This window comes from Brachycentrus maculatus, unplaced genomic scaffold (assembly GCF_059751285.1).
Source record: "Brachycentrus maculatus isolate JH-2025_06_01 unplaced genomic scaffold, ASM5975128v1 h1tg000081l, whole genome shotgun sequence".
Lineage (NCBI taxonomy): Eukaryota > Metazoa > Arthropoda > Insecta > Trichoptera > Brachycentridae > Brachycentrus > Brachycentrus maculatus.
Window position 1 is genome coordinate 4,267,062 of NW_028280835.1, and position 25,560 is coordinate 4,292,621.

The window sequence follows — 25,560 nt, forward strand, 5'->3', positions numbered from 1 at the left end:
TTTGGACACACTCAAAATGTTGTTACTATAACTAAGTTCATAAAACAAAAACAAAAAATTGCTTTGCAAGAGAAGGTCTGTCAGGAACCCTAGATGCTTCTGTATCAGATCTGGGCATGCGGTGGGACAGCTTTTAATATCTCTTGATCCTTTTCCTAATTGTTTTGCAAGAGAAGATCTGTCAGGAATCCTAGATGCTCCTGTATCAGATCTGGGAATGCGGTGGGATAGCTTTCAATATCCCTTGATCCTTTTCCTAATTACTTTGCAAGAAAAGATCTGTCAGGAAGCCTAGATGCTTCTGTATCAGATCTGGGCATGCGGTGGGACAGCTTTTAATATCCCTTGATCCTTTTCCTAATTGCTTTGAAAGAGAAGATCTGTCAGGAATCCTAGATGCTCCTGTATCAGATCTGGGAATGTGGTGAGATGGCTTTCAATATAACCTTTCCCATACGATCATCCAAAAATCACACGTGATCCAAAACAGTATATAAATGACACCAGTTCTTATTTGTATAGAAATCGTAGTACGCAGCTCACAGCAAGTAACAACTTGCCGCCAGCTGAGTCGTAGGCGGCACGAGCTTTCCAACGCGCGTTCAAGCTCCGACTGAGCGAGAGACCGAAAATTGGATTAAGCGAAAGCGGAGATATTATTTTTGAGGTTACACAAAATATGGAGTAAGTAGCTCCTATAACACTAAGTTATTGAATTAAAGTTTACGATTCCCCTGTTAGAGACGGCTAGGTTAGTATCATTAAAATAATAATAAATTTTAATAATTTAGATAGCACCATTTTCGTAAAATACTACCTCAAAGGCGCTCCACTGTAATTTAATTGGGGAAAAGGGAATAGTGGAAATGATTCAGCAAACAAATGCGTTTCTAGTTTTTTCCTAAAGATTATTTCACTCTTACTATTTCTAACTAAAAGTATAGACTAAAAACGTAGAGAAAGTGCAGAAATTATGGAATTTCTCCAAATTTCTCCATATACTTATTGTCATTAGATTTTATCGGTAAATATGTATGATATAATGAATAAGGTTGCGTTTATATAAGTTTTAAGCACTTAGGGTAGTGAGCAAAAGTAATTTACTAGAAAAATAATGATTTTAAACGGATTAAGGTCGAACACATAGGGTGAGGATCTGGTTAAACCCTTTTTATGGAATTTTTGACAATGCAAGGTCAAATTATCAATGGGAACATTAAATACTCCAGTGTGTATGTGAATACTTACTTGAGTTTTGATGTAATGGAGTATTGGAGATACTGGAGATATTTTCTGGCTGGAACATCTCCCAAATGAGAGATTCTCTCTTCCCGTTCCATCAATCACAGATCGATCCAATCTGGAAACCAATATTAATCAATTTTACTATCAAAATTAAACAAACACTGAATAAGCAGTCTATTCTACAGTAAGGGATTATTGGATAGGGTGGTATAACAGACTAGTGACGTACCATTCGGGAATTGCGTCGCCTACTTTCAAAATCCGCCAGATCCAATTTTATAAGATTTTAAAATAAATACACTATCGGAATGCCAATTGTGGGTTTTATAGTTTAAAATATTTATATATTTGAAAACCCTGCTAAAAAATACTTAGAAACGGCGTTGTATTTTAAATTCCGCTATATTCATGGATATATCTTTATTTTGTCTGCCTCCGTAGTGTAATGGTCAGCACGCTCGGCTAGCATTCTGGAGGTCCCGGGTTCGATTCCCAGGGGGGTTCAAATAAATATTTGTGATTTTTTCACTGTAATATTTATTCAATATTACCCTGGACTGGTTCCTGAAGCGGAGGGCTGATCACCTTTCCTTCATGTGTAAACGATCAAGATAACACTGCGTTATATGACGCAGTGCCCTATGCACCATTGGGGTGCGGATAAGGGTTTTATTATATTCATGGAACTTGCCTTGCTTGACCCATATCGGCCAATCAGAGAGCGGAGATAAGTCAAAAATTGAGATGACATCATTATTAGCTCTGTGTTTTTTTTTTTAAATACTGAACAGTTTTCTAAAAAAATGGGAAAATTCTCTTTTTTATAATATTTTATCAAAGGTAGATAAGTCTTTCAAACATAAATGTTACCCGGAGAATTTTGCATTTTTTGTAAAATCGACTTACATGTATCTGGCGGATTTTAAAAGTAGGCGACACAATTACGCGATGTTAGTATGCAGTTTAGCCTAACCTAACCAAATCTAACTAAGCCTAACCTTACCCAACCTAACCTAATATGACTATGCCACTGTGTGCCTATTACATGATTTTATAATTGACTTGTTTAAATGAAATTAGAAGCGCGACACTCTGTTGACACCAATTATAATATTGTACAATTTAATTGTACGTTAATTTTTTAAAAAGATATTTATTTTTAATGTCGCAATTAATTAAAAATTATTAATTACTGTTATCTGAGAATTATGTAAAAGAAATCCGAGCGACATAGGAAATGAGGGTATATCAAATTCAACATCATTTACCAGTTAATTGTACTAATCACCCAAATATGGTGCAAAAATTCATTTTGTTTGTTTAATAAATAATAATAAATCCCTTACCGCGCCCCAATGGTGCATAGGGCACTGCTTCATATAAACGCAGTGTTATCTCGATCGATTACACATGAAGGCAAGGTGATCAGCCCTCCACTTCAGGTACCAGTCCAGTGTAATATTGAATAAATATTGGGGTGAAAAAATCACGTATAATTATTAAACCCCCCTGGGAATCGAACCCGGGACCTCCAGAACGGTAGGCGAGCATGCTGACCATTACACTAAGGAGGCGGACTTAGCGCATTTTGTTTGTTTAAAAAGTAAAAAAAATGGCATTGAATTCGTTAATACTATGGGAAAAAATTGGTATTTATCAATGACTGGAATTTTTTGGATGACTATAAGCATAGAAAATATCAAATAACTTGATTGTATCACAATGGATTTTAAGAAATAGTGGTATTTACCAAGTAAAACTTGTATTGAATATGAATAGATATTACTACAAAGTGACTGCGGAATCAGTTAAAAAATAACATAATTTGAAATTAATTTTAAAACTATATATATACTATATCTAAATACCTTGCTCTGAACCATTCAAAATATCTGTAGAATTTGAATTGAAGATAAAAGAGCACTGACTGGCAACATGGGCAAACAAAAAGTGCTGATAAACTACGAGATAGCTTTTGAATCGCCCTGTGAATGTTCTTAATTATCACACAACTAAGATAAGAAAATAAAAGAGCATTTTGAAGAAATACATAATCATTTTAATATCCGCTTTTCTTGGGAGAACACCTACCACAGTTCTTAATACAAAATGTCGACACCAAATTACAAACTCACGTATTTCGATATCAAGGGATTGGGAGAATGTATAAAGTACATTTTTGCCTATAAGAATATTAAATACGAAAGCGAAGTCGTGATTCTTTTCACCGGCAAAGTTTTAAGAGAAAGCCGATGGTTTGAAATGAAAAAAAGTGAGTCAATTTTGTTTTTGAATTTTTTTTGTTGAATCATGTGTGCGACCCATCATGACACATAGGATCGAATGCAGAGCGGACACCACATTAACAAAATGCGCTAAGAGTGTCAGAAATGAAGACTCTAAGGAGCATATCTGGCAAGGGTCTACGAGATAGAATAAGGAACACCAGGTTAAGAGAAATATGCGAGATTGAAGATGTCGTTAGGTGGGGAAGTCAACAAAGATGACAATAGTATGCGGATGTGAGGAGAATGGAACCATCCATACTCCCACACATTGCACTGCAGGGCCAACCCCAAGGTACACGACTTCCGGGCAGATCACCAAAGAGATAGATTAACAGTTGGGAACCGACATCGCAGGAGGCTTATCATTTTTTGTTTCGAAAACTGTGTTGTGCAACAACTCGTGCCTAGTCCAGACCTTGAGTAACCAAGTCCTTGTTCACAATTCTGGGTTTCGCCACTAAGGAGTTATTTTTACATTTTGAGAGTCCCCCTGACGTCGACTATCACTTGAGAGTAATTGTCCTTGTCTCGGGCAGCTCTACACAGCGACTCGACGGTCCTGATCCCCGTCCAATCTCGTTTATTCCAGAGCCAGGAGATCTGTCCTCTGCCCACACCTCATTGATCCTCTATTTTGCCTTTTGTGATTAGGTGATACCTAATAGAGCAAAATATTGATTTTCAGCAATGCCATTTGGGCAATTGCCAGTTTTGGACGTGGACGGCAAGCGCCTGTACCAGTCTCAGGCCATCTGCCAGTACTTGGCCAGCCAGTATGATCTGCTGACCGGAGATGCCTGGGAGGATGCCCACCTCACGGCGATAGGAGCTTCCTTGCAAGACCTTGTCATGAGTAAGTGTTTCTTTTAATTTTTTTTTAATGAGGTTAAGGGGTCTTGCATCCTTTATGTCACTGCGACCATATTAGGTCTATTGTGACCTCCCTCTGTATCGTAGCTCACTCTCAAGACCTACATGAGTCATGTAGATCACGACCTGTCTTGGTGGTAAGAGCTTCACTTTCTCGGAGTCTAGTAGTGGTCCTCCAAGGATGTGACTTGTGAGTAAGTGGTTTAGTTTAGCACCGTATGCACAGGGGGTCACTTCCTGCTTGCACGGATGGATAGGTCGAATGAAAGAGTTAGCAATGAGATTATCACCAACTAACTAATTAACCATCATGTTGCTTCCCCTCAGGGGTATAAAGAGAGAATAAGATGCCACACACCTCTCCTTTGCAAACAATATTCGTTTCTTCCAAATCCATGCAGCTCAATAATATAAGACCAACTAACCAACTAACCATCACGCCACTTCTCTGTAGGAATAGGAAGAGAAAATAGAATGCCACGTCACCCTGTCTTTGGAAACAATCTTAGCCTCTTCCACATGCATGCGTCTCCTCATACATACCCACCTATTATTTTGACTCCTGACCTGACCACTCTCTCAAGTATTTGAAATAACAAATCATGCTAAGTTTTCCTCGATCTTACTCTGCTCCAATTTTCAACTGTGTTCGCCTCATAAATTTGATTTATTGTTCTTTCCTAATTTATTCGTTCTACATGTCTGCACTATCTCAACACACTTATCTTTATTTTATCGATATTACTTATCTCAGCCTTGCATTCTTTCGAACATCTATCATATACCTTTTTGCCACACATACAGCTGAGAGATCGCATCTTGACTGCAACAAGTCAACTTTGTCCTTCTTTTTCCAACTCCGTGCTTTACTTCCGCATATTAGGGTTGGAACCAAAACTTTGTCATGTACTGCCAGTATAGTTTTCGCTGACAGTTTTTTATTTGCTACAACTAATTTCAGTGGACCATTCACAATAAGATTGTCTTTGTTCTATCTACATAATAATTTTTTTAAAAGTGTGTTTCTGCAAAACCTTAAATTGCTAAACGTAATTTAGTGATTAGTTTGAAATTTGGACATACCATTACATTCAAATACACGAATATATTTTTTTATACCTGATTGGTATTTTACTTATGGCAGGTAAAAACACAAATTTTCACCCCGATGGCAGCGCCATCTGTTGAACGTAACAGAAACAAATGTAATGCTTTTACATTGCTCATGGCGGAGAGCGTGATTCTGGACAGCTACAGTCACTTGGATTGTTGTTTCAGATTTTTAATGTTTTCATTGCTTCACAAGCGATGTGACATCAAACGTATTAGAAATATGTGCTTTCTTTTGCATTTCTTTTCCATTTAACCAGATTGAGTCACATCAACGGGTGGCTGGGTAAAGCTAGTTTACTATGAAAAGAGATTAAGATAAATATTTTGTTTATGTTGTTTGCAGGAGTGGCGAGATTCTACTACGAGACCAATAAGGAGAAGAGGGAAGAGCTTAGAGCGGAAAGGGAGGAGAAAATCTATCCTTTCTACTTTGAACGCTTTGAGAAGCTTCTCAAGGAAAAAGGAGACTATTTCGGAGGAAAGGTAGTAATGATATATAAATTATTTGTTCATGCTTTTAACAATATGGATGTTGAAAATATGTTCAGTTAACTGTTGAAAAGTATTGATAATTCAACACAGATGAAGAAGGAAATGTAAGTATTTATACAGGGCTTAAGCCCTAGGCTGATAAGTAATCAGTTTACCCACATGTGTACTGAGTAGTGATGTACTAAGCAGCAACACACTGAGCACGCAATGTACTGAGTAGTAATATATTGAGCAGCAACATACTAGTGACGCACTGAGCAGTAATGTTCTGAGTAGTAAGGTCAATTGGGCAGTAACACACTGAGCAGAAATGTACCGAGCAGTTATATACTGAGCAGTAACGTACTGGGCAGTAACGCAATGAGCACTGATGTACTGAAGGCTAATAAACCGAACGGAAATGTACTGAGAAATGATGTAGTAAGCAGTAATGTACTGAGCAGCAATGTACTAGACAGCGATATACTGAGGAGCAACATACTGAGCAGTAACGTACTAAGCAGTAATGTACTGAGTAGCAACGTACTGAACAGTAACAGCTAAGCAGTAATGTACAAAACAGTAACGCACTGAGCAGTAACGCACTGAGCAGTGACGTACTGAGCAGCAACGTAACACACTGAGCAGTAATGTAATGAGCAGCAACATACTGAGCAGTAACGCAATGAGCACTGATGTACTGAGCGCTAATAAACCAAACGGAAATGTATTGAGAAATAATGTAGTAAGCAGTAATGTACTGAGCAGCAATGTACTATACAGCGATATACTGAGGAGCAACACACTGAGCAGTAACGTACTAAGCAGTAAAGTACTGAATGGTAACGTACTGAGCAATAACGTACTGAGCAGTAACGTACTAGCAACAAGCAACAAAGGTATGATACGAGTAATCAGATTACAATGTAGTTATTATTTAATTTTTAGTTGACATGGTTGGACTTCTACATGGTAGCGGGATTCGAGACCATCAATGGGATGATGGAGAAGAATGAAATGCCTGAAAAATATCCTGCCCTAGCGGCACATTCCAAGAGGATCTGGAACCTTTCCGGAGTCAAGGAACACATCGCCCAGAGACCACCAGCCACTCGCTAACTCAACCATAAAAATATGCAACAGTAAAAGCAATGAGAAATTATAACGCAATTTTATTTTATTTGGTTATTTCAACCCAATGCCTTCATCCATATTGAAATGACAAAATGTAATTTACAACTTTTTTAGGAATTTGAGAGTAAACAGTTTGAACAGGCAGTGATAAAATCAGGTCAAAGATCCCAGACCTCTTATTATGTAAGTTTAATTATTTAATTGGAATACAGAATTGTTCAAATAATGTTCTTTTATCTGGTGTTATATAATAACTGTCAAAGATCAACTTGAAATTGAGTTGACAATGTAAGGTGATGAGATTGTAGCACTATCCTATAATATTTATACCAGGGGCTACCAAAATGTCGGCGTGTTACTATTACTATTATTCGCCCGCAGTTTTGATATAACGTCTTCTTCTTATTCTTCTTCTTGCAGGCCTTGTGGCCTGTTTTTAACAGGGATTAACCCTCTTGCGATATCGACTCCCAGATGTCAACCCATCTCTTTGGTGGTCTGGCCGGGAGTCGCCTATATGAAAAGCTTTCTTATATGTGTTGCCTACTTTCAAAATCCGCCAGATCCAATTTTGTAAGATTTTAAAATCAATACTCCATCGGAATGCTAATTGTGGGTTTTATTATTTAAAATATTTATAAACTTGAAAACCCTGCTAAAAAATACTTGCCTTCTGATCCATATTAGCCAATCAGAGAGCGGAGATAGGTCAAAAATTTAGATGCCGTCATTATCGGTTTGCGTTTAGTGTTTTTTTTTTAAATACTGAATAATTTTAAAAAAAATTGGAAAATTCTCTATTTCATAATTTTTTATCTCAAGATAGGCATAGAATCTCAAGATATTTTAAACATAAATGTTACCCGGAGAATTTTGCATTTTTTGTAAAATCGACTTTACACTGTACATTTACATACATATACGAGTATTGATACAAAGATACACATACATATATACAAATGGACATATACATAAATATATACACATATGTATATACATACATACACATATCTACATTCAAATACCGTGTAAAAATAAACGAGAAATATAAGAAATAAATAAGATTTATATAACACAATATATTTTTTTATTTTAATTTTACAAATCTTTTTTTCTTTTTCTTTACATGATAACTCAAGTCTTCTCAAGATACTCGGACTTCTATCTTCTTTCATATAAACGGTAGATGCTTTCTCTCTAGTTGAGACACCGGTTATATCCTATATGGTAGGTACCTAAAGTGGTAACCCTGACATGACCATCTTTATTTAGAGATATTGAAGGATCTTCTTGTGTCTTTGCTTTGATAGAGAGAAATCACTGGACTCTCTAGGGTTAGACTACCACATAAATCGCCGGCAGGATTAGTACTACAGACGACAGACAGAAGACGAGTGTGAAATTGCACAAGTAAGCTTTTTTCCGCCTCCGTAGTGTAATTGTCAGCATGCTCGCCTACCGTTCTGGAGGTCCCGGGTTCGATTCCCAGGGGGGCTTAATAAATATAAGTGATTTTTTCAGTCTAATATTTATTCAATATTACACTGGACTGGTACCTGAAGTGGAGGGCTGATCACCTTTCCTTCATGTGTAATCGATCGAGATAACACTGCGTTTATATGAAGCAGTGCCCTATGCACCATTGGGGTGCGGTAAGGGATTTATTATTATTTATTAAGCTTACCTGTCTTTCTTGCCCACGCTGTCTTTCCGCCGGATGGGAGAGGTCTGCGAGCTGGTCTGGTCGGACACCTTCCTTCCTCTCCTGTCCTTCTTCATCTGCTGCTTATCCATGTCCACGTCGAAGGTCGTCGTCTCCCCAAACACTCCAAACTTCTCCCCGTAAATCTGAAAACATTTCAAATGATAGTTTTTACAATTTTTTCATATACCATCTATTATATTCAATATAAATTGAAATACAATTTATGATTCTAATAGCTTGATTATTTTTTGTGACAGCTGTTTCGCATTGCGAGGGCATTATCAATCTGTACTAAAAAAAACAGAAACACATATTAAAGTACACACATTAATAATTTTAGATGGTTCTATTATGCAGAATGTGAATTATTCCAAGATAAGAGCAATCGGTATATATTTTTTTTTATTTATTTCATGGATACATACATTTCTTTTAAACTATTTGTATTACGGCTCTTTAAGCATGGCCCTGTGTTGAGCTGAAATACTTACATGTTAATACAAATTTTAATTTTTATTATTATTGTTTTTCAATTTTAATTATTAGATTATATACATTACGTACAATAGATACAATAACAATTTACAGTATAAAGGTACAAATATGCATACAAACGGTGGATATTGCACAAATCGAGGTTATTGTATAAACTGAAGATATTCTACAAGCATAGTTTATTGTATAAACTAAAGTTTATGTATAAACTGAGGTTACTGTACAAACCGAGGTTATTGTATAAACTGATGATATTGTTCAAGCAGAAGTTATTCTATAAACCAAGGTTTTTGTACAAACTGAGATTATTGTACAAACCGAGGTTATTTTATAAACTGAGTTTATGGTAATAACTGAGGTTAATGTACAACGCGAGGTTATTTTACAAACCGAGGTTATTTTACATACCGAGGTTATTGTTCAAACTGATCTAACTGAGGTTATTGTAGGTATTAGTAGGTACTAGTATGGACTGAGGTGATAGTAAAAACTGAAGTTATTGAAAAAATCAAGGTTATTGTATAAACTAAGGTTATTGTACAAACTAAGGTTATTGTACAAACCGAGGATTTGTATAAACTGGGGTTATTGTTAAACTGAGCTTACGGTAATAACTGAGGTTATTGTAAAAACTGAGGCTATTGTATAAACCAAGGTTATTGTATAAATTTAGGTATTGTACAAACTGAGCATATATTAGTACATGTACTTTGTATTTTAGTGTATCTATAATTGAGTAATTAATGAATTTATAAGTTTAAGTATGTATAAATAGGATAATAAAAGATGTGCGAGAGAATACCGTTACGTAGCAGTGAGGCTCACCACCCACTATGCAGCGTCTCTCGCGGGGGTGCAAAGAGGAGGATGGAATGCCGCATAGGCCCTTGGAATATCCGAGGAGGAATGGATAAGAAGATGAATGAGTTGTGCGAAAGTATGAAGAGCAAAGCTCTAGACATTGTGTGTGTAAGCGAATGCATGAAAAGGGGAAGTGGTACGTTGGAGCATAATGACACGCTTGTTCTGTGGTCTGGAGTACAGGACACAGAGCGGGCGAGTCAGGGCGTCGCGGCGCTACTATCCCCGAGAATGGTAGAGTGTATGAAAGAATACAAATGTAAAGGGTCCGCCAAATAACTTTTTTTTTTTGAAAATGGGGCGCAAAACATCGAGTGTAGCTTCGGCTGTGTGGCACGTAGCGCCGTCCTGTTGAAACCAAATGTTGCCAATATCCTCCTCTTCAATTTTTGTGAACAAAAATCCGTTCAACATGGCCCGATAACGATCGCCATTGACTAACGGCCACTCCTTGCTCATTTTCAAAGAAAAATGGCCCAATTATGCCTCTGGACCAAAATCCGCACCAAACAGTGACTCGTTTTGGGTGTACCGGCTTTTCAATGTATGCGTGCGGGTTTTCTGTGCCCCAAATACGACAATTTTGCTTGTTTACATACCCGCCAAGATCAAAATGAGCTTCATCCGAAAAGATGATTTTTTTGGCAAAATCGGCATCTTCTGTAAGTCGAATGTCGCAATATTTCCCAGCGTTGTTCAAGCGTATACACAACCATATTCGCTCAGCGGAAGGATAAAACTAATTATCTGTCAAATCAGACATGAGCTAAGTGTTACCATTCACGAAATAAGCACTAGTTGAAAAAAAAAACTTTAGATGGCGGACCCTATATAAGTGCCAGGCTCATGTGGATCTCCTTCAAGATTGGAGTCACGAGTATCCTTATCGTAATAGGGTATGCTCCTGTGAACTCATCTTCTGAGGATGTGAAACGAGAGTTCTGGGAGAGTGTAAGAGAAGTGCTGACAAATAGAAGATCGAATGAAAGAGTGATTCTAGCAGGTGATTTTAACGGATGGGTAGGCACTCGGGGGGATGGCTTCGAATCAGCCTTAGGTATGTTTGGTGATAACAGAACGAATGGTAATGGGAATAGTCTGCTCGAGTTGTGTCTGGAATGGAACCTCTTTATTTCGAACACTTTTTTTGATCATAAGGGGATCCATCAGTATACGTGGGAGAGATGGAATGAAAGGACCATAATCGATTATGTTGTTGTTGACTCGAGATTGAGGAGAAATACAATCGATACGTGGATGGCGGTCCAGGAACAAAACTGTTCCGGTTTCATCTAGAGTCAAAGTTGAAAAACTACAAGTCGATAATGTAAGTAAGTCGTATGAAAGGGAAGTGAGTGAAAGATTGAATGTAAGGAATATGGAAATGAATGTAGACGATACCTGGGAGCACATCAAATCGTGTATGTATGAGTCAGCAAAGAGTATGTGGAGTTGCGATCCAAGGTAGAAAAAAGGAGATGCATGGTGGGATGAGGGCATGAAAGAACTTGTCTCTGAGAAGAAGAATGCTTGGCTTAATACCAGTAAACGCTGTTACCAGTAAACGATGTTAAGAGTGAACTTTTCAAAATAATGAAAGATCGGTATAAAGAATGTAAGAGAAAAGTAAAAATGGGAGTAAAAGAACGGAAAGATTGTCTAAAGAGAGAAGAAGGTATGAAAATGTCAACCCACTTTCAAGAAAACATTAAGCTCTGATCGTAACCGTAATCGTAACCGTAATCGTAATCGGAACCTTAACCGTAATCGTAACCGTAATCGTAACCGTAACCGTAATCGTAACTGTTATGGGTTCTAGTTGAACACCAACTTAATTTAACAGAAGGGAAGCAAGATGAAAGCGGATTACTTTTAACACAAATTTATTCAGTTCTAGAAAATTACAATCAGGAAATATTTAAGAATAATCGCGTGATTCTAATGTGAGAACAGTTGGAGGACGTGTCGATCAGTGGACGGGCGGTGACGGAATGTAACGTTCTGGTTCCCGTTCGGTGTGAGCTCGGTTTGGGTGTTCGGTTATGCTCGTTCATTCGATTGTCGAGTTGTCACAGCGTGTTCGATTATGCTCGTTCATTCGATTGTTGTGGGTTGCCACACTGTAACCGTAATCGTAACCGTAACCGTAACCGTAACCGTAATCGTAATCATAACCGTAATCGTAACCGTAACCGTAACCGTAACCGTCACTGTAACCGTCACTGTAACCGTAACTGTAATCGTAATCGTAATCGTAACCGTAATCGTAACTAACCGTAACCGTAATCGTAACCGTAATCATAACCGTAATCGTGACCGTAACTGTAACCGTAACCGTAACCATAATCGTAACCGTAATCGTGACCGTAACTGTAACCGTAACCGTAACCGTAATCGTAACCGTAATCGTGACCGTAACTGTAACCGTAACCGTAACCGTAACCGTAACCGTAATCGTAACCGTAATCGTAATCGTAACCGTAACCGTGTTCGTACCCGTAACCGTAACCGACATTCATATATAGCAAACTGTTCCGGTTTCATCGAGAGTCAAAGTTGAAAAACTACAACTCGATAATGCAAGTCGTATGCAAGGGAAGATTGAATGTAAGGAATATGGATATGAATGTAGACGATACCTTTGAGCACATCAAATCATGTATGAGTCAGCAAAGAGTGTATGTGGAGTTGCGATCCAAGGTAGAAAAAAAGGAGATGCATGGTGGGATGAGGGCATGAAAGAACTTGTCTCTGAGAAGAAGAATGCTTGGCTTAATATGTTACCAGTAAACGATGTTAAGAGTGAACTTTTCAAAATAATGAAAGATCGGTATAAAGAATGTAAGAGAAAAGTAAAAATGGGAGTAAAAGAACGGAAAGATTGTCTAAAGAGAGAAGAAGGTATGAAAATGTCAACCCACTTTCAAGAAAACATTAAGCTTTTCTGGAAAGAGGTAAAGAACGCAAAAAATGAGACTGAAAATGGAGGTATGAAAGTAATGATGGTAAAATATTGACGAATGAAAGTGAAGTGAAAGAAAGAAGGAAAGAATACTTTATGGAAATTTATGAAAGTAACGGTAATGTCTCCACCGAGACACCAATGGAGGGAAGGGTGAGTGAGGGTATGGTATGTGAGATAAGTATGTTAGAAATAACGAATGCCTTAAAATTAATGCGGAACGGTAAGGCTGTTGGGTATGATAATTTTGCTATAGAGTTTGTAAAATGTGGTGGACTGACCACCCTCACATGGATTCACATACTATTTAACCTGTGTCTTGAGGAAGGATACACACATCTGGATTGGAGACGGGCAGTAATCATGCCTCTATTCAAGGGAAAGGGATTTCGCGCAGAGTGTGGGAATTATAGGGCGATAAGCCTGCTAAGCTCTGTCGGTAAACTCTATAGTAAGATTATAATTGAAAGAGTTAGAATTGTGACGAAAGAACGGATTTGGGATGTGCAAGGTGCTTTTATGAGTGGAAGAGGTTGCACAGATCAAATTTTTGCACTACAAATGCTGACGGAAAAGTTTTTGGCTAAAAATCAGAAACTCTTCTGTGCTTTCTTGGATTTGCAGAAAGCGTATGATAAGGTTGATAGGATAAAATTATGGAGCGCGCTGGAAAAATATGGAGTAGACAATAAACTTATACAAGCGTTGCTTCCCTCTACGAGGGCAGCACAGCTACATAGTATAAGAGTGAAAGGGGGCATTACATCATGGTTTGCAATATCCAAAGGCGTAAAGCAGGGATGTGTAATGTCACCATGGTTGTTTAATCTCTATATGGACCATTGTATGAAAGAGATTGAAAGTATGGGAGTCGGAGCGAAAATGATGAATATAACTGTTAGTTGCTTGCTGTATGCGGATGACGCCGTACTGCTAGCGAGCAGCGCGGAGGATTTGCAACTAATAGTGTCAAGAATGTACGATGTATGTATGGAAAATGATCTGGCAATGAATGAAAGTAAGTCAGAGGTCATGGTGTTTGAAAGAGAGAAAGATTTGACAGAATGCAAGATTATCGTGCACAATGAATCCCTAGAACAGGCGCAAGAATTTTTATATCTAGAAAGCATGTTCACAAGGGATGGAAAAGTGGATAAGGATATTGAGAGAAGAGTGAATGCAGGGAATAGAATAAATGGTGCGTTGAACAGAGTGATTGGGAATAAGAATGAATTCTATGTCCATGGAAGCCAAGCTAGCGGTTCACAACGGCGTGCTAGTACCGACACTAATGTATGGAAGCGAAACATGGAACTGGCAAAGGAAGGATGAAAAAAGAGTGAACGCTGTTGAAATGCGCTCCCTCAGACGAATGTGTGGAAAATCATTGTATGACAGAATTAAAAAGGGCAATATAAGAAAGGAAATGTAAGGCTGAACGAGAAATAATTGAAAAGATTAGGAAGAGTTCTTTGCGGTGGTATGGACATGTGGAGCGAATGGATAACGAGAGAATGACTAAGAAAATATGTGTGGCGAATGTGAGAGGGAAAACAGAACGTGGACGACCGAAAAAGACTTGGCACGATCAGATCAATCAGAACCTAAAATCTGGCGGTGTCAAAAGTCTGCGTAATCGGAGGGCATGTATGACTAGATGTATGGATGGGAAGGAGGCGAGGAGTGTATGTCAGGACAGAAGAGTGTGGCGTTCCATACTCTCTGCCTACCCCGGCGGGGAAACGGCGTGATGGTAGTAGTAGTAGTAGTAGTAGTACAAACTGAGGTTAATGTATGAAATGAGGTTATTGTATAAATCGAGTTTGTTGTATAAACTGAGGTTATTGAATAAACTGAGCTTATGGTAATAATAGGGGCTATTGTACGAATTGAGGTTATAGTATAAACCAAGGTAATTGTATAAAAACCAAGGTCAAGGTAAAAACTGAGGTTATTATATAAACAAAGATAGTTTTACAAACTGAGGTTACTGTAAAAACTGAGGTTATTGTACAAACCGAGGTTAATATGTTTATACTATGTTTATACTAAGCCTATGGTAATAACTGAGGTTACTGTACACACTGAGAATATTGTATTTACTGAGAGTCAATTGGAGGTTTATTGCACAGTAAGTGGATATTGTACAAACTGAGGTTATTGTACAAACTGAGTTTATTGTTTATACTGAGCTTATGGTAATAACTGAGGTTACTGTACACACTGAGAATATTGTATTTACTGAGAGTCGATTGGAGGTTTATTGCACACTAAGTGGATATAGTACAAACTGAGGTTATTGTACAAACTGAGTTTATTGTTTATACTGAGCTTATGGTAATAACTGAGGTTACTGTACACACTGAGAATATTGTATTTACTGAGAGTCGATTGGAGGTTTATTGCACACTAAGTGGATATAGTACAAACTGAGGTTATTGTACAAACTGAGTTTATTGTTTATACTGAGCTTATGGTAATAACTGAGGTTACTGTACACACTGAGAATATTGTATTTACTGAGAGTCGATTGGAGGTTTATTGCACACTAAGTGGATATAGTACAAACTGAGGTTATTGTACAAACTGAGTTTATTGTTTATACTGAGCTTATGGTAATAACTGAGGTTACTGTACACACTGAGAATATTGTATTTACTGAGAGTCGATTGGAGGTTTATTGCACACTAAGTGGATATAGTACAAACTGAGGTTATTGTACAAACTGAGTTTATTGTTTATACTGAGCTTATGGTAATAACTGAGGTTACTGTACACACTGAGAATATTGTATTTACTGAGAGTCGATTGGAGGTTTATTGCACACTAAGTGGATATAGTACAAACTGAGGTTATTGTACAAACTGAGTTTATTGTTTATACTGAGCTTATGGTAATAACTGAGGTTACTGTACACACTGAGAATATTGTATTTACTGAGAGTCGATTGGAGGTTTATTGCACACTAAGTGGATATTGTACAAGCTGAGGTTATTGTATTAACACAGGATATTGTACAAACCGAGAATTTTGTACACATGTTTTTAGCACTATATCAATAAAAATAAAATCATCGTATTTTGATTATTTGTTTTTGCGCAAGCGATTTATAGATTTCAATTTAGAACCACCTCCCCTTGTGATACATCTAGAAATATCAGAAATCTTAACATGGAACCATATTCACCAACATAGTAATGATAAAGTACTTACTTTTCTCACAGATTTAATCAGCCTAGAACTAGCCCTCATGTTCCTCTTGTAGCAGTACGGATGGCAGAAGTTTTGGTGGGAACAATAGTAGTTGAAGGAATTGATTGTTTGCACCATGACCTAGAAAATAACAGCTACTAGTTTAAAAAGCTCATTGTATTTTAGGCGTGCGGTGGTTTGACTTTGTGGAGAATGAGGAAATACGGCATAGCAGCAACTCATGGCCACAACTGTATAAAAAAAGGCGATTTAGTTAGCTAGGCCATGTACTTTGCATGTGTTCTGAGAGCCACCATCAATCTTGCCTTTTTTATAAGGCATCAGGTTCCCGTCGTCCAGGACGTCCACTGCTGACAATTCGTCAGCAGTTCTTGTGACCTGACTTAAAAGGACGCAAGGGAGCTGGTAGCCGACAAAAGTGCTTGGAGACATGTAGACTGCATGTGCTCCACATAGGGATATGGATAAATGAACGAATGTATTAGCGGGCAAAATATTGCATCATTAAGAACATATATGGTTTAAAAACGTTTTATAGTAATACTGTTAAAATTATTATTGTTTGACATCCCATCAAAGATGGAAAAAAATATAGTAAAAAATTTAACACTGTAATAATTATTTAATATTACCCTGGACTGGTTCCTGAAGCGCAAGAGTGATCACCTTGCCTTCATGTAAGTAATGATCAAGATAACACTGCGTCAATTTGATGCAGTGCCCTATGCACCATTAGGTGCGGATAAGGGTTATAAATAAAAAAAAAACAAAGATGAAGAAGAATGTGGAAGTCTGGGTATTTACGGGGCTGACGATCGTCATAGGCTGGTTTAAGTGATCACTTAACACATGTGTAACATTCATCAATTCTACCCATTATTGACAACCACACTACTCAAATTCTTGGAAGTTCTTTATATATATGAACAAATTTTGAAACCTTATTCTTGAATCACTAGAACTTCACTAGAGACATCTATTGGTGAGATGTAAAGAAGCTTTTTACTGAGCAGAAACTCTTATATTAGTATGTGAGGTCCGAATCCTGGATTATAATCACATTATAATCCAGATTTGTGAACAAGTATTTAGACACACTCAAAATGTTGTAATGTACATACAGTGATATTTATAATAATAATAATAAAACCCTTATCCGCACCCCAATGGTGCATAGGGCACTGTGTCATATAAACGCAGTGTTATCTTGATTGTTTTACACATGAAGGAAAGGTGATTAGCCCTCCGCTTCAGGTACCAGTCCATGGTAATATTGAATAAATATTACTAGCGATATTTAGGAAGGCAATAGAGTGCCTTGCTTTAATCTTCAAGAGCATATCTAAAATTCTTCAGGATAGAAGAGTGTAGCGTTCCATCCTCTCTACTTAGTCTCTCTCTCTCTCTTTAGTAGTAGTAGTAGTAGTAGTAATATCAAGATAAACCAACTCCTAGATATTAAGGGTCTCTCAGACTTGGAGTACAATCCACACTTACCTTTATCCACGGCATGCCTTTGCTGGTCTCGTCCGTGTCGTTGCTGTCGGGGCTCTCCGGCGGATGGTCGTGGTCGTCGCTCAGCACCCCGGGGCTCTCCTCGCCCCCGCTGCCCTCGTGGGGCACGGCGCTGGCGCCTGCGGCTCCGGCCACCGGCACCCCGGCCGCCGCCGCCGCCGCCCCCGCCTCCGAAGTGTCGCTGCGGTCCGACAGCGAGCTGACTTTGCGACGGGTCTGGATGGTGTCTGGAAAGAAAATGCAGGAGAAGTGAGATTCCGGAAAGTGAAGATACTGATCTTGCATATGTAATTTTAGAAAGAAAATCCAAATCCATCCAAAAGAACATGAGATAATTGAATGTTCACCTAAACGACATCAGCTCCCGTCGCTTTACAAAAACATTCTCATTTTAACCCGTCCGCATATCAGTTTTTTTTTCAAAACATGTATACAAACTACAAAAAGATAATTCTATCCTTACAGGGACATCTTTGGTCAAGTGTTGTCAATTAATTTGTATAAAAATTATAAGAAATAATGCATTACAAAATGCTTTCTTTACTGATTTGTAGATATCACACTAAAGTATCTTTATAATATGAACTACCACGGATGGGGGCGTGGCTTAAACTGCGGCCGATATGCGAATGTAAAATATACTTAACCGCAAAGATTTGGCGGCAGGTATGCCGATGGGTTAGTGATTTCTTGACTTAACGATGAAATTCCTTCTTGCTACCATAAATACCTATACACGAACGTGCTTACTTTTCCTCAGTTTTCTTCTGCTTCTATATCCAACTACATTCGTATCATACATTTGTTTTACATACTTGCCGTGAGGCAATCATTCGATCCAAATCCAAACCACCTCAATGCATTTTTATTAATTTACTGTGCATTTTTTCCTTATTTCACCATTCGAACATCAATCATATATCATTTTGCCGCACATTCGTCTGATGATTGCATTTCGCCTGCAATCCGTCTACCACACTGGAGGTCTCAGGTCGATTCCCAGGGAGGGTCAAAATAAATAACAAATTTCCACTGTAGTATGTATTCTTTTAATATTACCCTGGACTGATACTTGAAGCTGATACCTGCTAAAAAAACGTACTACAAAAAAAAAGTCCCTTACTGTGTTTTGAGTTTGGACAGCCGAGCAGTCCTTGAAGGTACGCTTGAGTTGACATGATAATGTTATCAGAATTAGTATCAATTAGACTTACACTCTTCCATATCCTTTCCGTCCTTAGTATTCCTCCTGAGCTTGAGCGACTTCCTCTTGAAGGAGCCCCCGCCGGCGGGCGCGCCCTGCGGCGGGTGGTGGGGCGGCAGAGGGGGCGGCGCGTGCTGCAGCAGCGGGGGCGCCCCGTGCGGGGGGGTGCCTGCCCCCTGCTGGGTGCCGCGCCTCAGCAGGAAGGGCCGGCCCGTTCCGGGGACTACGCGAGTCCTGGTCGCCTTCTTCTCTTCCACAGCTGTACCGTCTTCAAGCTGGGAAGGAATAAGAGACATCTATATATTTTGATTTAAACATCTTGTGGAAGCGTGGAATGTTCGTAAGATTAACAGGTCTTACGCTAAACTTATATTGTTCGTAGTCACCTCGAATTCGCCTCAGTCGTTTGGAACCCTCAGTACGCTATATATATAGCTCAACTTGATCGTATTCAAAATAAATTTCTAAAAATGTTGGATGGTAAGCTTCATTTAAGTTTCAACTCTTACGAAGAATCTTTAGCCTTCCATAAATTATCTTCACTTAGTAAACGAAGGAATATATCAGATTTACAAAATTTGGCATCGGTAAGAGTTGATAATTTCCTCTCAGAGTCATTTCAAGTACAAAAAGGCGTGAGACAAGGGTGTATACTGTCTCCTGATCTCTTCAATATATATGGAGAATATATAATGAGGAAAGTACTAGACGGGTGGGAAGGTGGCGTATCAGTAGGGGGCAAAAAGATCTCCAATATAAGGTTCGCAGACGACACAACGCTAATAGCCAACAATGAGGACGAAATGGCTGAACTCCTCCATAGAGTCGAAATAGAAAGCCAGCATTTAGGACTGCAAATAAACAAAAGTAAAACCAAGGTTCTTGTCATCGACCGATTCGGCACCCTGATAAGGAACAATTCTTTAAGGGATTATGAAGAAGTCGACGACTTTATCTATTTAGGTGCACTCATTTCTAAAGACGGAGGCTGTGAAGCAGAAATCCGGAGAAGAATTGGAATGGCAAAATCAGCAATGTCTAGTCTGGCGAAGATATGGAAAAATCGGTCCATACTGAGGAAAACGAAAACCCGTCTAGTGAAATCTCTTGTATTCTCTATTGCGCTGTATGGAGTGGAAACATGGACACTGAGGAAAAAGGAAAGACATATGCTGGATGTGTTTGAAATGTGGTGCTGGAGGAGGATGCTGCGCATTCCTTGGACTGCAAGACGCACAAACGTCTCCATTCTCCGCGAACTGTCAGTGACAGAAAGACTCTCCACGACTTGCAGGAAAAGGATTCTGTCCTACTTTGGGCATATCGCCAGAAAGAACGAGAAGAGTCTTGAAAAACTGGGAGTAACAGGTACAGTTGAAGGCAAGCGGGCAAGAGGACGGTCTCCAACAAGATGGACAGACCAAATAAAGGAATTAACCGGATCCTCGCTAAACGCTGCCATCAAGTTGGCCCAGGACCGGGAAGAATGGAGAGGACTTGTGCACCAAGTGCCTGACATTCCAGAAGACCACGACGCTCAGCATTGAGCAAGAAGATGAAGAAGAAGAAGATATCAGATTTATGTTTTTTGTATAAAGTTATAAATAGTATGACTGAGAGCCCCTATCTTCTTGAGCAGATACCTTTTCACTGTCCAATTAGAATCAATAGACATAGTCATACCTTTTATAATCCAGCACCATCAAAGAACTATTAAAAAAAATCCTTTATTTATCGAAGTTGTGGGAAATTTAATGAATGTTGTACCCACCTTGATATGTTCTACTCCAATCTTTCAAAATTTAAAGCTAAATTGTTCGAAATCTTATAAACCTAAAAAAGTAATTCTATTCCCTGTCTTCTTTACTCTTTTCCTATCACTGCCACCTCCTTTTCTCTTTATCCCATCCTTGTCTCATGTCTCTTCCTTTATATAGACCTCTTTTATGCATAGTTGTGAAGAACTATAATTGGTACTCATGATTTTATTTTTTGTATTCTGTATGTATCATATATTGTAACTGTTGTTCTTCCTTCCAATAAAATAATAATAATAATAATATTCACTGAAATATTACTAAAATGTTACTAAATTTTTGTCATGACGAAATGGTATGGTAAATGGGCAACTGAAGGTAGGTCAGGTCGCTCCAGTGGCTTGGGACGAAAGAGGATCTACTTCGCGTTGTCACTACTTTTAACGGCGTGGTGACGTCATGTTGTTGCACGGCCGTCTATACTTTTGTCAGGCCGACCGAGGCACCATAATCTTCTAACCCTGTTAGGAATACACCCAATGGTTCATAGGGCACTGCATCGTATTGACGCAGTGATAACTTGATTGATACTTACATGAAGGCAAGGTGATCACTCCTCCGCTTCAGTAACCAGTGTAGGGTAATATGAAATAAATATTATAGTGTAAAATCACTAATATTTATTTTTAACCCCCCCTGGGAATCGAACCCGGGACCTCTGGCACGGTAGTAAAACAGGCTAATCATTACACCACGGAGGCACACGATTTAAACATAGACACTGTAAACTGAAAAAATACCTTGAAAGAATGGGTTTGGCCGAAAAAAAAATGGTACTAGTTCAATAGAAGAGACGATGAAGTAGCAATACATATTTCGTGTGTAAAATAATAAACACAGTCTATGCGAGTGTAAAACTTTGTGTCATAATAGGAACTTTGTAAGAAAAAAACACTTTGTGTTGTAATAGGAGCCATAAAAGAATAAACACATTACGTGTGAGTGTGCCACTTTATGTTGCAATGAAAGCCATAAAATAATAAACACATTCTATGTGTTGTGACACTTTTTGTTGCAATGGGAGCCGTAAAATAATAGACGTATTCTATGCGAGTGTGACATATTGCGTCGCAATAGGAGCCATGCTACAATAAATACATTCTAGTGTTGTAATAGGAGCCGTAAAAGAATAAACATATTCTATATAAGTATGACACATTGTGTCGCAATAGGAGCTATGCTGCAATAAATACATTTTAAGTGAGTGTGTAATTTTATATTGCAATAAGATACATGGGTCCGTAAGAAAAAAACACATTCTATGTGAGTTTATTGTAACAGGGTCGTAAACTAATAGACAAATACTTTGTGGGTGTGACACATTGTGTTGCAATAGTAGCCGTGCTAGAATGAATACATTCTAAGCGAGTGCGACATATTGCGTCGCAATAGGAGCCATGCTGCAATATCATTTAAGAGAATGTGACATTTTGTATTGTAACAGGAGCCTTGTAAGAAAAAAACACATTCTATTCGAGTGTGATACTTTGTGTTGCAATGAGAGCCATAAAATAATAAACACATTCTATGTGAATGTGACATAATGTTGCAGTAGAAGCCGTGCTAGAATGAATACATTCTAAGAGAGTGCAACAATTTGTATTGCAACAGGAGCATTTTAAGAAAAAAAGACACATTCTATTTGAGTGTGATACTTTGTGTCGCAATAGGAGCCAAAAAATAATAAACACATTCTATGTGATTGTGACACTTTGTGTTGCAATAAAAGCAGTAAAATAATAAACAAATTCTGTGTGAGTTCGACATATTGCGTCGCAATAGGAGCCATGCTACAATAAATTTATTCTAAATGAGTGACATTTTATGTTGCAATGGAAGCCATAAAATGATAAACACATTCTATGTGATTGTGACACTTTGTGTTGCAATAAAAGCAGTAAAATAATAAACAAATTCTGTGTGAGTTCGACATATTGCGTCGCAATAGGAGCCATGCTACAATAAATTTATTCTAAATGAGTGACATTTTATGTTGCAATGGAAGCCATAAAATGATAAACACATTCTATGTGATTGTGACACTTTGTGTTGCAATAAAAGCAGTAAAATAATAAACAAATTCTGTGTGAGTTCGACATATTGCGTCGCAATAGGAGCCATGCTACAATAAATTTATTCTAAATGAGTGACATTTTATGTTGCAATGGAAGCCATAAAATGATAAACACATTCTATGTGATTGTGATACTTTGTGTTGCGATAAGAGCCGTAAAATAATAAACAAATTATATGTCAACATATTGCGTTGCAATAGGAGCCGTGCTGGAATAAATACATTCTATGTGAGTGTGCCACTTTATGTTGCAATGGAAGCCGTAATATGATAAACACATTCTATGCGATTGTGACAATAAGACAACATTGTGTTGCAATAAGAGCCGTAAAATATTAAACAAATTCTATATGAGTTTGACATATTGCGTCGCAATAGGAGCCCTGCTACTTTTCCAACTGAGTGTGACATTTTGTATTGTAACAGGAGCCTTGTAAAAAAATAATACCTATGTGAGTGTGACACTTTATGTCATAATAGGAGCCGTGCTAGAATAAATAGATTCCAAGTGACATTTGTATTGCAATAGGAGCCATAACAGAATAATCATGTTCTATGTCTTTACAAGGAAAACTTGGTACAATCAGGTATGTCAAATACTTGAAAGCGACCGGGTCAGGAGTCGTAATAATCGAGTATGTATGAGGAGATGTATGAATGTAGAAGAGGCGAAGAATGTTTGCAAAGACAGAGTGGTGTGGCGTTCGATTCTCTCTGCCTACCCCTGTGGGGAAGCGGCGTGATGGTTAGTTAGTTAGTTTCTATGTAAAGTATAGCACTTTTTGTGGCTAAAGGAGCCATTATAGAATAAATACATTCCATATGAGTGTGAACTGTGTTGCGATGGAGACGTTAAATAATAAACACATTCTATGTGAGTGTGACACTTTGTGAGTTGGAAGTTATGGAAGTTGAGGAAACTATGTGTGTGTGGAGTTCCATCCTTGTTGCTCATGCCTGTGTAGGAGTAGTGTGATGACACTTACGGTGGCATTGCTGCTCCCCTCCGACTCGTTCTCCGGCTCGTGCAGCACGAAGGAGATCTTCCGGTCGGCGTCGCCCGCGATGGACTGCAGCGACTGGGCAGAGGCCTGCGAGTGGCCCATGCTGGAGAGGGCCATGCTCCATCTCCGGTTCGCCTCCCTGATCCAGTTTACGGAAGGTGATACATTACATCCCTCTGTCACTTCGGGCACGCCGCTAGCGCATTCATCCTTCTCCAGGGACACATTCACACTTCTGACCGTACACTAGTCCTCCGTTTCTGTACTCCTGGTGAATTTAACCACTCACTCACAGAGCCTAGTGTTATCTTGAGCGCTAATTACATGAAAATAGAGTGATCAGTTCTGCGCTTCAGTAGTACTAGTTATTAAAGAGTGTATTATAGTACAAAGGATATTTTTTAGATGGGAATTGCATTTATTATTTACATTGCTTATTATGTACAAGGTTTAAAGATCACTAAGTGGATTTTTGATTGTTCTAATTAAATAAAGATGTTTTATTTGAATCTGTGTTGGGAACAGGAGGGATAATCTAGTGTGGGCAAATCAGGAACTTCTCAGCATTTGCTCATTGCTGGGAGAAAACTTCGTTAAACTGCTCCGGAGAAGGCGGACTGTTGATTGTCATCAACAGACCTTCCGTTCCACTAGAAGAGGGTTCGGCATTTTGTGTTCTAGCTTGGTTTATGTTACCAATGGCGTTATTTCACAGTGTTGCTGACTTTCAACAATTTTTTTCTTACCCACTGGTGGTATTTTTTACAATTCAAAGTGACTACTTTCAAATGATCAATATCAGCTAAACTTTCTTTGTTCACAAATTATCAACAGCTTTGATGGTGTGTGGGAACACATGAATTGAGATACACACGTAGACATGCAAACCATGAGGGAGTAGTGTACGCTATTATCAATATAGAGTCCATTCATTCAATGGGATAAAAGTATTTATTGTATGAAATTATGTATTGAAATTCGTGTATATGTCACAGGAAAAGTAGATTGTTAGGGAGAGTTGACTCTGTTTTGTATTTTAAAAGCATTGTAACTCTGTGGTATGGTAATATAACATTCTCCTTATCATTCATCGTTCTGTGTGAGTGTGGCACTTTCGACAACAAGAGTCGACTTTACCGAATCAGATTAAACTCTTACTGAGTAATCTACTTTTACTGTAACACATATATGATACAAGAGAGTATTTTAAATCTTTTAAATTTACTGACAGCGATTTTAGTTCATACATATCAAATATAGATGCAAGTAATGGCAATATACTGCATTTGTTTTTGGCTCTCCTCCGCACTCGAATGGTGCTCAGGGTACTGCATCGAATCAAAATGATGTAATATAATCGTTATAATATCAAGGCAAGGTGATCAATTGTACTCTACAGATTAATTCAAAATATAAAATGTAAAATGCATGAAGGAAAGGTGATCAGCCCCCCGCTTCAGGTATCAGTCCAGGGTAATATTAAATAAATATTAAGAGTGAAAAATCACTTAAATTTATTTTGACCTTCCTTGTAATCGAACCCAGGATCTCCAGCCTAGCGCCGTTACCGTTATACTACGGAGGCGGGA

At 38.3% G+C, this 25,560-nt stretch overlaps 2 protein-coding genes across 2 annotated transcripts in view; one reads left to right on the forward strand and one right to left on the reverse strand.

The window, feature by feature from the left end:
* The window catches only part of unc80 (unc80, NALCN channel complex subunit), a 136,937-nt gene that overhangs the window by 48,007 nt on the left and 63,370 nt on the right, over positions 1-25,560 (reverse strand). Inside the window, exons 30-35 of the mRNA XM_088257457.1 lie at positions 23,954-24,110; positions 19,087-19,351; positions 17,855-18,099; positions 16,358-16,477; positions 8,806-8,969; positions 1,249-1,360 (exon numbers count right to left, since the gene is read on the reverse strand). Coding sequence (XP_088113583.1) covers positions 1,249-1,360; positions 8,806-8,969; positions 16,358-16,477; positions 17,855-18,099; positions 19,087-19,351; positions 23,954-24,110 — 1,063 coding nt within the window. The remainder of the gene's footprint in view (positions 1-1,248; positions 1,361-8,805; positions 8,970-16,357; positions 16,478-17,854; positions 18,100-19,086; positions 19,352-23,953; positions 24,111-25,560) is intronic.
* On the forward strand, positions 3,302-7,149 carry LOC148310992 (glutathione S-transferase-like). The gene is made up of 4 exons (XM_088257378.1): positions 3,302-3,517; positions 4,219-4,386; positions 5,860-5,999; positions 6,936-7,149. Exons 1-4 carry the CDS (start codon positions 3,355-3,357, stop codon positions 7,104-7,106), a joined length of 642 nt encoding a protein of 213 aa, XP_088113504.1. The 5' UTR covers positions 3,302-3,354; the 3' UTR covers positions 7,107-7,149.

Bases quoted from the DNA above. Each gene is read 5' to 3' on its own strand.
- LOC148310992 (XM_088257378.1), top strand. From the start codon at position 3,355: ATGTCGACACCAAATTACAAACTCACGTATTTCGATATCAAGGGATTG. The intron at 3,518-4,218 runs GTGAGTCAATTT...ATTGATTTTCAG, and splicing joins ATGGTTTGAAATGAAAAAAA to CAATGCCATTTGGGCAATTG. The intron at 6,000-6,935 runs GTAGTAATGATA...TTTAATTTTTAG, and splicing joins GAGACTATTTCGGAGGAAAG to TTGACATGGTTGGACTTCTA.